The sequence below is a fragment of the Epinephelus fuscoguttatus genome, linkage group LG1 (assembly GCF_011397635.1).
Source record: "Epinephelus fuscoguttatus linkage group LG1, E.fuscoguttatus.final_Chr_v1".
Taxonomy (NCBI): Eukaryota; Metazoa; Chordata; class Actinopteri; order Perciformes; family Serranidae; genus Epinephelus; species Epinephelus fuscoguttatus.
Genome location: NC_064752.1, coordinates 29,274,746 through 29,286,602, shown reverse-complemented (window position 1 = coordinate 29,286,602; position 11,857 = coordinate 29,274,746). Strand labels below are relative to the sequence as shown.

Sequence of the window (11,857 nt, the reverse complement as noted above, 5' to 3'; positions counted from 1 at the left end):
TTCATCATAGTGAGGGCCTGTGGAGAGACACTGTTCATGTGGCTGGTTGTTTTGGTTTACAGTGGTCTGTAGCGCCTCCCAGCGGAGAAAAGTGGGAACAGTTTGTGTCCTAGGTATGAAGGTCTGCAGTGATGTAACAGGCCTGTGTCCTTACTGAGGAGGTGAATAATGTTTCCTGAAAGGAGGGCAGGCTGGCACCAACGATTTTTTCTGTAGTCCTGACTGCCCGTTGTAGTCTGATGGATGTGCAGAGAAGACACTGGAGTAGAACTACATCAGCAGTTCCTGAGGTACCTTCCTGAAGGAAGTTCAACCTGAATGAACCCCCTCAGTTCATCCTGAAGTGCACTGCCATCTCCACATAAAAAAAAATGGCATTTTTGCTTTATTTGATAGTGAGAGAAAGAGAGACAGAGGGGAGAGATGAGTTGATATGCAGTAAAGCATGCATGCTGGGCTTGAACTCATGCTACTGCAGTAAGGACTCATCCATAATGGTACACGCTCTACCTGTTGACCCACCAGGGTGACAATCATCTCCACCGTTTTTAGAGCATTCAGTTCCAGGTTGTTCTGATTACATCAGAGGGCCAGCTGTTCTCCCTCCTGTCTGTATGCAGACTCGTTACTGTCCCAGACGAGGTCAACTGACACAAAACACACACATGTAGATATCAATATCAACATTAACATTAACACTAATATTAATATATTTGGTGGTGAATTTTTTGTTGTTGTTTTTGTGGTCTTATCTTACTGTAATTGATTTCTCCTCTAGGATCAGGGGAATGGGCTGTACCCTATTATGTGATGTGTATCACTGGCTTTGGCTTTAAAGCATTACATATATTTTACAGTTTTATGCAGAGGTTTAATGCCTGTTTGATCATCCACTAACTTTATAGAAAATGTTCTGTGTAGCCTGTGTTTACTAGTTACTACACTACTGTTTTTATGGATGCTACAGAAGTGCTACAGAAGTTTCCATGTGCCAGACACTAATGACCTTTCAGCTTCAGAGCTGAACCTGACCTCTGACCTTAAAATATAGCAAAGAGAGACTTTTTTTCTATCAGTATAAAAATGTATTGTATTATTTGTTGCTTCAATGACACATATGAAAAAGCCATCAAATTACTGCAAATAAAATAATGTGCTCACAGTATACAGCGCAGCCTGTCTCATTCTAGTGTTTTACTTCGGTTGTAGAGCAAAGTTTTAATGCAATGCAGTGTTGGATAGCAGACGTATGTTGTTCTTGTTTTGTATGTGGTCTGCAGCTTATAATGGAGACATTATGTACAAATGAATAGGGTAAAGAAGGGGGCTGTGGTACTCACTTACATATTTTATTGATGATTCAGTGTGCTGTCCTTATCCTGGAACAAAAAAAAACAAAAACAAAAAACATTTCCATGTGCAAGTCATAAAGTAAAGAACCATAATTACAACTTAAAGGCCCTGCACACCCACCCAAGTGTTATTAGTAACTTGGTCTGATTCAACCTTGGCTCAGGTTGAAGATAGGTTGAGCTGTGCTGAGAACTGGGCCTACAAGAGATCACTGGACTTCATGGGTGTCCAGGGACTTTGATATGGTTGTTTCAGTTTAGATATGAAGCAGTAGTGGTGCAATGACCAAACTTGTCACAGTTAATTACAAGTATGGTAGTCTCATGTAACCAGACCTGTCTCTCCTGTCTCTGTGTCAGGGCAAAAGAAAGGTCTAGAAGCGCACATTATCATTCTGCTATCGGGTGAAAAAAAACCACTCTGGCTTGTTTGTATTTCTTTAAACCAATCACAGTCATCTTGGGCAGGGAGTAACTTGTTTCGGATATTTGCATGTGGGGAGGAGAGCACTGTCATTGAATGTCACAAAAAAGAGTAACAGACGTTGACTGTGGGATTCAACATCTAGTGATAAAAAAGACAAGACATGCTTTATTGCACGATCCAAATCTTCATCAAAAAAGGACTTTTTCAGCATGTAGGTTGTTAGCAAGGAGGAGGTTGTTTGCTGTAGGGGATTTTGAAAACAGTAACACGCAGAAAGCAGAGGGGGAGGAGCATGCCAGCCTAAATAGCCGGCTAATGGCAGGTTTATAGCCACATTGTACATCCGGTGATTCAGACTATAGCCAGATTGACTGACAGCGTCACGATCAGCCTTGCCTCCGCTGCTTAGGTCATGTTTTTGCTTTGTGTTGCTTCCTGTTCACCTGTTCTTACTCCTCCAATTAGTCATTCTCTACTTATACCTGCCCAGTTCTCTTGTTCTTTGTCAGTTTGTCTGTGGCTTCATTCACGCATTCATCTTCTTGCTTGTGTGCCTTTCTGGTTAGTTTACTTTTCTGTGTCTCCTTTGTTACTGGATTTACCTCTCTCTCTTCAGTTTTTTGTTGCCTGTCAGTTTTGTTGGCTGTACCAGCTCTTGATATTAAAACTTGCTATTGTTTCTGCAATCTGCCTGCATGGTGTCTTACATTTGGGTCCTCCTTTTGAGCTGAAATAACAGTAAGATAAAAAAAAGTCACAGTAAAAAATAAGACCAGACACCACTTGCATTTAATCAGTTTCATTATGTAAAAAGTGCAGCCACTCCTTGCACCTTCTAATACCCATTTCACATAACCGGTGAAAATTATGATGAAACAGAACGTGAACAATTTTGTGTGGAAGTCTTTTAACACATATACACAACACTCTTTGTTAACATGTCTTCATGATTTCTCCTCTGCCAAGTTTCAAGGTGAGCACTCATGCAGTGGCTCACTTCAGAGCCTAATTAAATGACATGCCACACTAATGAGTGACCACAACATTGGGCTGCACCATCAGACAGGAAGTCTGATAATGAAGGTTGTCTTGTTAAAATCCAATACTCTGAACAATGCTTGAGCATACCTTTACAAAAAAGTAATAAAAGATATTTCAAAGAGGTATACCATGCATTTATGGATTAACACACTGAAATTTTATTAGAATTGTTATTAGCATGTGTTAGAATTTTGTACTAAACTGTGCAATATCTATACTTACTACATGCAATAATTTGAATTCAGCCATTCAGCCTGTCTATTCATTATATTTTGCGTTTTTCTGTTCTTTATTTATTGTATTGCTTTGTGTTGTTGTTTTTTAAAGTTAATACTTCTTTATTTGCTCTACGCCCATTGCTGCCGTAACAATAGAAGTTTCTCCACCGTGGGACTAATAAAGAATTCTCTCTTATCTCTCTCTTAAGAATAATTTTCCTAATATTGATTCAAAGACCAAAAAGGTTAATAGGTCAGTTGTACAGTAGGTTGGCACAAACCTTTGTAACATACTTCTATGTAGGCTAATGCACTCCTTTTAATTAAAAGCTATCAAAATCTCTTCTTTCCTTTGACCAGAAAAGGAATTTAATCGTTTGACACATTCAAACAGATTGGAGACTCATTAGGTGTGTCAGTGAGATAGTGATCTCAAGAAACACAGCCTAATCCATCTACAGAATGAAATAATGGAGATAGCTGAACTTCTGTAAAAACTTACAGGAAAATTGTCAGTATTTACTTTTTTCCTTAAGTGAGCTTTCTTTACAGTTAAAATCTTTAATTCCAAATCATTTTTAGGTGTATCAAATGAATGTTATGGTCATTATCATGACTGATCTGACATGTAATGCTTATCATTCTTAGCCAGTTCCACTTAACCTTTTAGAAGACACTAGGAATTTCCCATAAAAACAATATATAGACTCATACAGAAGTAATTCACGTCAATCATCATTTATGACCCTCTATAAGTGTGTGGCGGTGGGTTTTTCTGCAGCGTTTCTGCCCTCTGCTTGTACTTTCTTATTTTCTGTGTTCAGGACGTTTACGGGTGTGTACCCCTACAGTGCTCAGGTGAGGTCGGGGATTTATAAATAGAGTAGCTATCAGGTGCCAGACTGTTAAGCAGTAGGCACTCAAGAGACACAGCTCCTATAAACTAAACTAAACTAAACTAAACTAAACTAAACTAAACTAAAATTTAATAATTCAAAGTAATGCAGCTCATCTGTCTTGCACCAAAGGTACTAGGATTGACTCAAGGACATACTTTTTGCCTGTTTTTACATACTATTTCTTTTCATTGTCACATTAACAGTCAAAAACGTGTGTGTTCACCCAGCAGCAGCGGGTTAAGCAGGTCAGTGGAGCTCAGACAAACACCTTGACCTTCTCTGATGCTCTGAGCTGCCGGTAATGGTTTACACACGTTAAGAGTCTTAGGAAGCGGCTGGAGGACTGAACTTCAAAAGCCTAAAGAGATCATGATGTAAAACCTCCCAAGTGACATGGATCAAGGATTATAGCAGCAGGAGGTGGAGGCTTTTGAGGAGGTGTATGTGGGTTTTCACTGACCATAAGCATCACAACAGAACAATGTGCCTGCTTCTTTCAAAATAACATTTACTCTATTTACCAACATTTTGTGACCATAGAATCAAATGTTGTAAGGGATTTGTCACAGATAAGAGCACACAAGATCATCACTGCTATGAAATATGAGTCTGAACTATTTTATACACAACACATAGCATCATATCCAGAGTCTTGTCATCACACCTCTTGAACATTAACAATTAGCTGTTTCCTGTCCACATTAATACAGATGTGTGCTGCACACCTGTGACAAAAAGTATAGATTCATGGATTTACTTATTCTGTCAAACACTGTATTTGCAGCAAAATTATAAGCCACCTACCTTTACTGTTTGTTGCTGTCCTTGCATTGTGTAAATGTAAGAAGAATCACAGAGGCATAAACCACACAAAGTGAATGACAGTGTTTATGATGAAGGAACAAACTCCCACCCTAAGGCTCTTGTAAGCCTGCTGTTTTTCCTATTCTAAATGCCAATTATCCTAATTGCTTTTGTCCTCAACCTATTTGAGATGGCGTCTTATTCAAAACCTCATCAACCTGCTTTGTTATTATTTGTACATCATTGTACACAATACGAACGACTGATGGTTAGCAGATTTTTTTCTTGTGTTTATCAGCAATGAAACATATCAACAACATCTCTTCATCTCTTTCCTTTTAGATCCAATATTGTTTATATCCTCCTTATGAGCAACTTACTTCAAATATTTTTCAATGAACTTAGGGATTCAGAGTTTTACTAACCATCCTTTTATTCTAAAAGTCTCTTCACTGTCTGCTGCTATTAGTCTTAGGTTTTAATTCTACATTGATACAGAGCAGTGACCCGTTTGTTTCTGCATGTCAAGGAAATGAGATGGTCGTAGTTTCTCTCCACGACCTAGTATTTTAAAATCAGAACATTCATTCATTCATCATCCGTAACCACTTATCCTATTCAGGGTCAGGTTGGGGCTGGAACCTAGCCCAGCTGACACTAGGTGAGAGGTAGGTACACCCTGATCAGCTCACCAGACTATCAAAGGGCTGGCACATCAGAAAATCAGAAAAATGTGTCATAATTTTTGTTTTAGAACAATGTTATTGCTTTTAACAAGTGCCATTTTTGCCAAGATTCTTTTTAGCCCCTGATCTCTGTGTATTTTGTGTCTGTTGTTGTGTGTGTGTGTGTGTGTGTGTGTGTGTGTGTGTGTGTGTGTTTTAGCAATTAGGGATGCACCGAATATTCGGTAACTGAATATATTCGGCCAAATATTGCAAAAAAACCACACATTCGGTATTCAGTGGAATAAGTGGAAAGCAAGGCCGAATAATAGTGGCGTGTTTTGATAACGCAATCAAATATTGTGCAGTGACAGAGGGAATAAATGTCCGTCACCGCACTCGCATTTGCGACTAAAAATAGTTTTGTGCGGACAAAATAAATCATTCAGCACGCTGTGTGAGCACAGATTTCAACCAGCAGCAGAAACGAAACGGCGAGTCCCGCCGGTTGTGGGTTGAACGGGGGTCACAGACACGGACAGGAATACGTATTCCTGTCAAATACAGCGGCGCATGATAACGGCTTACCGGCGATGGAGAAGTCCGGCTCTAGGTGAATAACTTGTTGTCATGACTGCCCAAAAGTACCTGAACAGCCAGCCGTGGCAGCACACAGTATGTGGTGTATCAGAGGAGAAACGAGCCGTTCACATTTCTCTCTCTTTTTCTCTCTCTTAATCACTTATTGATGCTGTTTTTGAAGTATGAATAAGTCAGTAAGTAATTTATTCCATTGAAATATCATTGATATACTATAGAAAAGTGATTTATCTTTTTATAAATGACAAAAGGCACATCTGCCTAATTTTTGCTGTAGTATCGTGATACTACTCAGAACCGTGATATTTTCACTGGTATCGTACTGTGGGTCCCAATTTTGGTACTGTGACAACACTAATCTGGAGGGGGTTCATCTGCAAAAACTAATGAGAAACTAAAAAACGGCATTCGGTATTTGGTACTCGGTATTCAGCCAAGCGTTTAATATTATTCGGCTTTGGCCACAATTTTCATTTCGGTGCATCCCTATTAGCAATGTTATTTGTCCCTGTTTAACTTTTTAAGTTTTGCTGCTCTTCTTGACCAGGACTTCCTGGCAGAAGAGATAAATGAATACTTTCGAAAGGCATAACAGGCACAAATGTGGATAAAACTGTGTGTGTGGCCCTTTGACCTTCTAGCAGAAGTGATGTAGGCAGTAAGAAATTCTGAACACAAGTGTTCCACTGGAGATACACGATAGACACAGACATAAACCCTGATGTGTCTCAGCTGTCCACTGGTGTCAGTTCACCTAAATGCATTTTATAAACAAAGAAAACGGGGTCTATGTTACAGCAGAAAATTGTCTACATTTCATTTGCACCTTCCTGTATCAATAATAATAAATAATAGTTGTATTTGTATAGCATTTATCTAAACAAGGTTACAAAGTGCTAAAGGTAGGAGGTAAAAAAATAAAGAACTAAAGGAAATGAAACACAAAAGTTACAAATCAGTCATTAAAAAGGAAAACTTTCCTATAAAAATATGTTTTAAGGAATGATTTAAATGTAATGTGTTAGCCAGCTTAATCTCCTCAGGCAGAGAATTCCAGAGCCGTGGGGCCTTGATGGCAAAAGCCCAGTCACCTTTGGTTACTAACCTCGATCTAGGGACAACTAGCGAGGGTAGACTTGAGGATCTCGGGTCATGACTTGGATCATAGGTCATCAGAAGCTTAGCTATATAACTTGGTGCTGAACTATGTTGCACTTTAAAAGTTATTTAAAGAATCTTAAAATCATTTCTGAAGTTAACTGGCAACCAGTGGAGGGAGGCGATTATTGGGGTGATATGTGACCTAGGATTTGTCCCAGTTAAAATATGAGCTGTAGCATTCTGCAGAAGTTGAAGCCGAGCTACTGAAGATTTGCTGAGGCATTTAAACAGTGTATTACAGTAGTCGAGGCGCAAGAATACAAAGGCATGAATAAGTTTTTCTAGGTCAGGAATAGACACTGCTGATTTAATTTTAGTAATATTTCAATATTAGGTGGAAGAAGCAGGATTTAATGAGATAATTGACCCGTGGTTCTAAGTTCAATTGAGAATCAAAAGTGATGCCTAAATTTCTCCCTGTAAAATTTATATTAGTTGCCAGAGGACCAATAAATGGTTGTAATAATTCCCTTACTTGGTGATCAGGGCCAAAGATTAGTACTGTCTTGTCTGAGTTTAGCTGCAGAAAATTACAAGTCATGCATTTCTTAATAGCAGTGAAGCACTCTGTTAAAGGGTTAAAACAGCTAACATTATCTGGCTTAAAGGACAGGTAGATTTGGGTGTCATCAGTGTAACAGTGGTAGGATACCTAATTAAAATGGCTGATAATGCGTATGGAAGCATATAAAGTGAAAACAAAGTAGGACCAAGAATAGATCCCTGTGGCACTCCACACATTAGTGGAGCTGAAGGTGAAAATTCTCTATCTGAGAGATACGATTCAAACCATTTAAGAGCAGTTCCAGATCTACCTACACACGGATTTAGTCTATTGATGAGAATGTTATGATCGACAGTGTTGAAAGCAGCACTGACATCAAGAAGCAATAAAATGGAACATTCCCCAGCATCAGCACCCATCAGCAAATCATTAGTGGCCCTTCAGAGAGCAGTTTCAGTGCTATGCTGTTTGTGAAATCCAGATTGAAATGCATCTTAGATGTTTAACATAAATAATAATGGAGTTAGCGGCACCTTTTCAAGAACTTTGGATAACAAATGCAGCTTAGAAATGGGCCTATAGTTATTACAACCATCTTTCAAAATAAAGTGCCAATTTGGCAAGTCACTTGTACACCTTTTGTGGTACCTGATTAAGATATTTGGCACACTGTGGCCTTTAGGTAGACCTGTAGAAAATCTGTAGATCTGCTGTTCACTATGTAAGATATTGTTCAGCACATAAAATATGTTTGTATCCAGGAGAAACTGCAGATCCCTTCACAGCCAAGAAGTGCAGACTTACAGCTCAACTTCCATAATGGTAAATATGTTTCTCAAGGGTCCAGTGTGTAGGAATTAGTGGCATCTAGAGGTGAGGTTGCAAAACTGAAACTACTCTTGTGTGCTAAGCGTGTAGGAGAACTACAGTGGCTGACAAAAAACCTAAGAGCAGGTTAACCACAGCGTTGTCACGACATAAAATTAAAAACTGAAACGTAAAAAATTTAAAGCTTCAACATACTGCTATACATGAAATGTACGTAACATTGCTGTGGTCTGCAGAACACACAATGCCAACATTTATCACGCCGATTGGGTTGCAAAATGAGGTAATCCTTTCTTGATCCCGGTTCAGTAAAGAAGGTAGAGATCATCCATCCTAATGCTAACAGAAAGCAGGCTATCTGAGGACAGATTGCATGTGATTAGCAGTCGTAATAGCACTGGTGAGTGGATTAGCTGATTTCAAAGAAATGTTGTTCCTTCAAGATTGGATCCAATTGAACTGATTTGCGCAATTAGAGACTAAATTCAGCTAAAATGTTTGGGTGCATATATGTTATGTGTGTCTCGCATTTATGTATGTGTGTGTATGTTTCATTGTATTGTGCATCATTGCTTTTGACCTGGGAGTGTCTCAGTGATGAGATAAGAACAGGATATGAATAATGAGGAAATCTTGTAATGGCTTCTGGCCTGGGTTGACTCCAATTAATTAATCAATTCAATTAATTCAATTAATTAAATGTCCTGTCAGACATCCCTATAAATGTACAGCCAGTCTTCTGTAATGGACTGCCATAGCCATAGTGCATGAGACACTGAACTAACCATCACATGAAAAGCAAACTTTGATTCTCCTCACTGACACACTAAAGGCAAAATGAAGCACGGTCGTGTTACGGAACTTCCAGAGGACTTCTGGATCCCCATCCCTCTGGATACGGACAACATCACAGCTTTCAGCCCCTTCCTGATCCCCCAGGACCATCTAGCAAGCTCAAGTACCTACTATGCAATGGCCGTGTACATGTTATTTTTATTTTTTGCGGGCACCGGCATCAATGCGCTTACAGTCGCATGCACCATCCAAAACAAGAAGCTGCGGTCCCACCTCAACTACATCCTGGTGAACTTGGCCGTGGCAAACCTTCTTGTGTCCTGTGTGGGCTCCTTCACTGCCTTCTGCTCCTTTGCATCGAGATATTTTATCTTTGGAGCACTAGCATGCAAGATTGAAGGTTTTGTGGCAACGCTTGGTGGTAAGACAAACTTTGAGACATAGATATATAAGATTATGGTACATTTAAATGAGCTGAAAAAAAGTAATCTGTTTTATCTTGTTCCAGGTATGGTAAGCCTGTGGTCTCTTGCTGTGATAGCGTTTGAAAGATGGCTGGTCATCTGCAAACCACTTGGTAACTTTATTTTCAAGCCTGATCATGCCATAGCTTGCTGTGCATTCACCTGGGTGTTTGCACTGATTGCCTCAGCTCCTCCACTGTTCGGATGGAGCAGGTCAGTATCACTCACACACCTTTACATTTGCGCTGATCGTGATAGAAAGCTGCCATGTGCACTCAGTGCTAATGTGAACATCTCTCCAGATATATCCCAGAAGGCATGCAGTGCTCCTGTGGTCCAGACTGGTACACCACAAACAACAAATACAACAATGAATCCTACGTGATGTTTCTTTTCTGCTTCTGCTTTGCTGTTCCCTTGGCCACCATTATCTTCTGTTATGCTCAGCTGCTCATCACACTGAAAATGGTGAGACAAAGTTAGAAAACTAAAACAGAATTAAAGAATGTGTTTCTGGCTATTGGATGCTAGTCAGAAATGTATAAACTATTTCTATGAAACGAATTTAAACCTAGCTGTATCTCTTGGACCACTAAAAATGCAGAAGTCATAAGGCTCAAATCACTTCTCTCATTCAACAGGCAGCGAAGGCCCAAGCTGAATCTGCCTCCACCCAGAAGGCAGAGCGGGAGGTGACCAGGATGGTGGTCGTCATGGTGCTGGGCTTCCTGGTGTGCTGGTTGCCTTACACCACCTTTGCTCTTTGGGTCGTCAACAATCGCGGGCAGCCTTTTGACCTGAGATTTGCTTCTATACCAGCTGTCTTTTCCAAGTCTTCTACAGTCTACAACCCAATCATCTATGTTCTCCTCAACAAACAGGTCAGTTGGATGTCCTGTTGAATGAAAATACATTACAGTTATGGTTAAAAGGTATATTTTTGAAACTGTTTTTCTGTTGATGTTTTTCAGTTCCGCTCATGTATGATGAAAATGCTGGGGATGGGTGGAGGTGAGGATGAAGAGTCGTCGACACAGTCAGTGACTGAAGTCTCCAAAGTTGGACCTGCTTAGACTGAGCATCAAGACTGTTGACCTCTCTGCCACTGACTCTTGTGAATTGTAAATAACAGTATATGTATGTGTGTTTTGTCATATGAAAAAATCAGCACGTTCTTATCCCCAGGGCGTCGGATACGGCAGCATCTTCAGCGGCCGTCAGTGTGTGATTCCGATGCACAAGGCACCCTTTAGTGTTTGTATGAGATGTATCAGGCTTTCAGCTAACTCCAGTTTAAACTCATAAGGGGATGGGAACAGATTTATTTCACCCATGAGACCACCGTTCGCGTTCTGTGTGAAACCAAAAGTCACCACTGACCCTCTTTTTAACTATATTACGTTAATGATATACTTGTTAACTTGTTGAGTAAATTTACACAACAATCATACTTATTTTAACCCAAACCATAGTCTTTTTTCTAAACCTAACTGAGTAGTTTTGCTGCCTAAACCGAAAATAGTTTTCATGACAAAACCTATGTTTCTGTAAAAACAGAGGTTTATTTTGAAAAGACACCATATATGTAACGAGCAAAAATGGAGACCCTGCCCCTGAGCATCCAAAACTGACTCTAGAGGGAGTCCCTACTGGTCATAGGGCCACTGACCAAGCCGTCGTATTTGACGAGTTGGAAGTGAGAATGTGTTGGAAAAAATATATGCAATGTTGCAATTCAAATAATGAAGAACTCATAAATAATCTGCAAAGTGAAAAATAAAAAAATACAAACATGTATATGGTGTCTGTATGTTGTTGATACTGGAAAACAAACCAGTCACTGGATTTTGACTGTTGACGGTTTCCTTAAATGGGTATTGTTTCGTAAGGCACATGTTCATTGCGACATGTGAGAGGCTGTTGCACAAGCTGTGTTATGACAGTAACTTATTATTTAGTGAGAAATTCAAAAAAGCCATGTGGTAACAGAGATATTTTTGTTCCTTTTAAACTGCAACAATATCTGTTTTTTTTTCTTTTTTTCATAATACAGCTGCTTTATGTTGCTTTTTATATCCCTATGCAGTTCAACGCATTT

At 39.5% G+C, this 11,857-nt stretch overlaps 1 protein-coding gene across 1 annotated transcript; it reads left to right on the top strand.

Annotated features, from left to right (window-relative positions):
* The first annotated feature begins 9,192 nt into the window (after positions 1-9,192).
* LOC125889734 (blue-sensitive opsin-like) lies at positions 9,193-11,371 on the top strand. Its single transcript, XM_049577820.1, has 5 exons — positions 9,193-9,716; positions 9,804-9,972; positions 10,062-10,227; positions 10,401-10,640; positions 10,731-11,371. The coding sequence occupies exons 1-5, from the start codon at positions 9,338-9,340 to the stop codon at positions 10,830-10,832; spliced, it is 1,056 nt and encodes a 351-aa protein (XP_049433777.1). The 5' UTR covers positions 9,193-9,337; the 3' UTR covers positions 10,833-11,371.
* Positions 11,372-11,857: the final 486 nt, after the last annotated feature.

Coding starts and splice junctions, on each gene's coding strand:
- LOC125889734 (XM_049577820.1), top strand. CDS start 9,338: ATGAAGCACGGTCGTGTTACGGAACTTCCAGAGGACTTCTGGATCCCC. Junction 9,973..10,061: donor CCACTGTTCGGATGGAGCAG/GTCAGTATCACT, acceptor ACATCTCTCCAG/ATATATCCCAGAAGGCATGC. Junction 10,228..10,400: donor TGCTCATCACACTGAAAATG/GTGAGACAAAGT, acceptor CTCATTCAACAG/GCAGCGAAGGCCCAAGCTGA.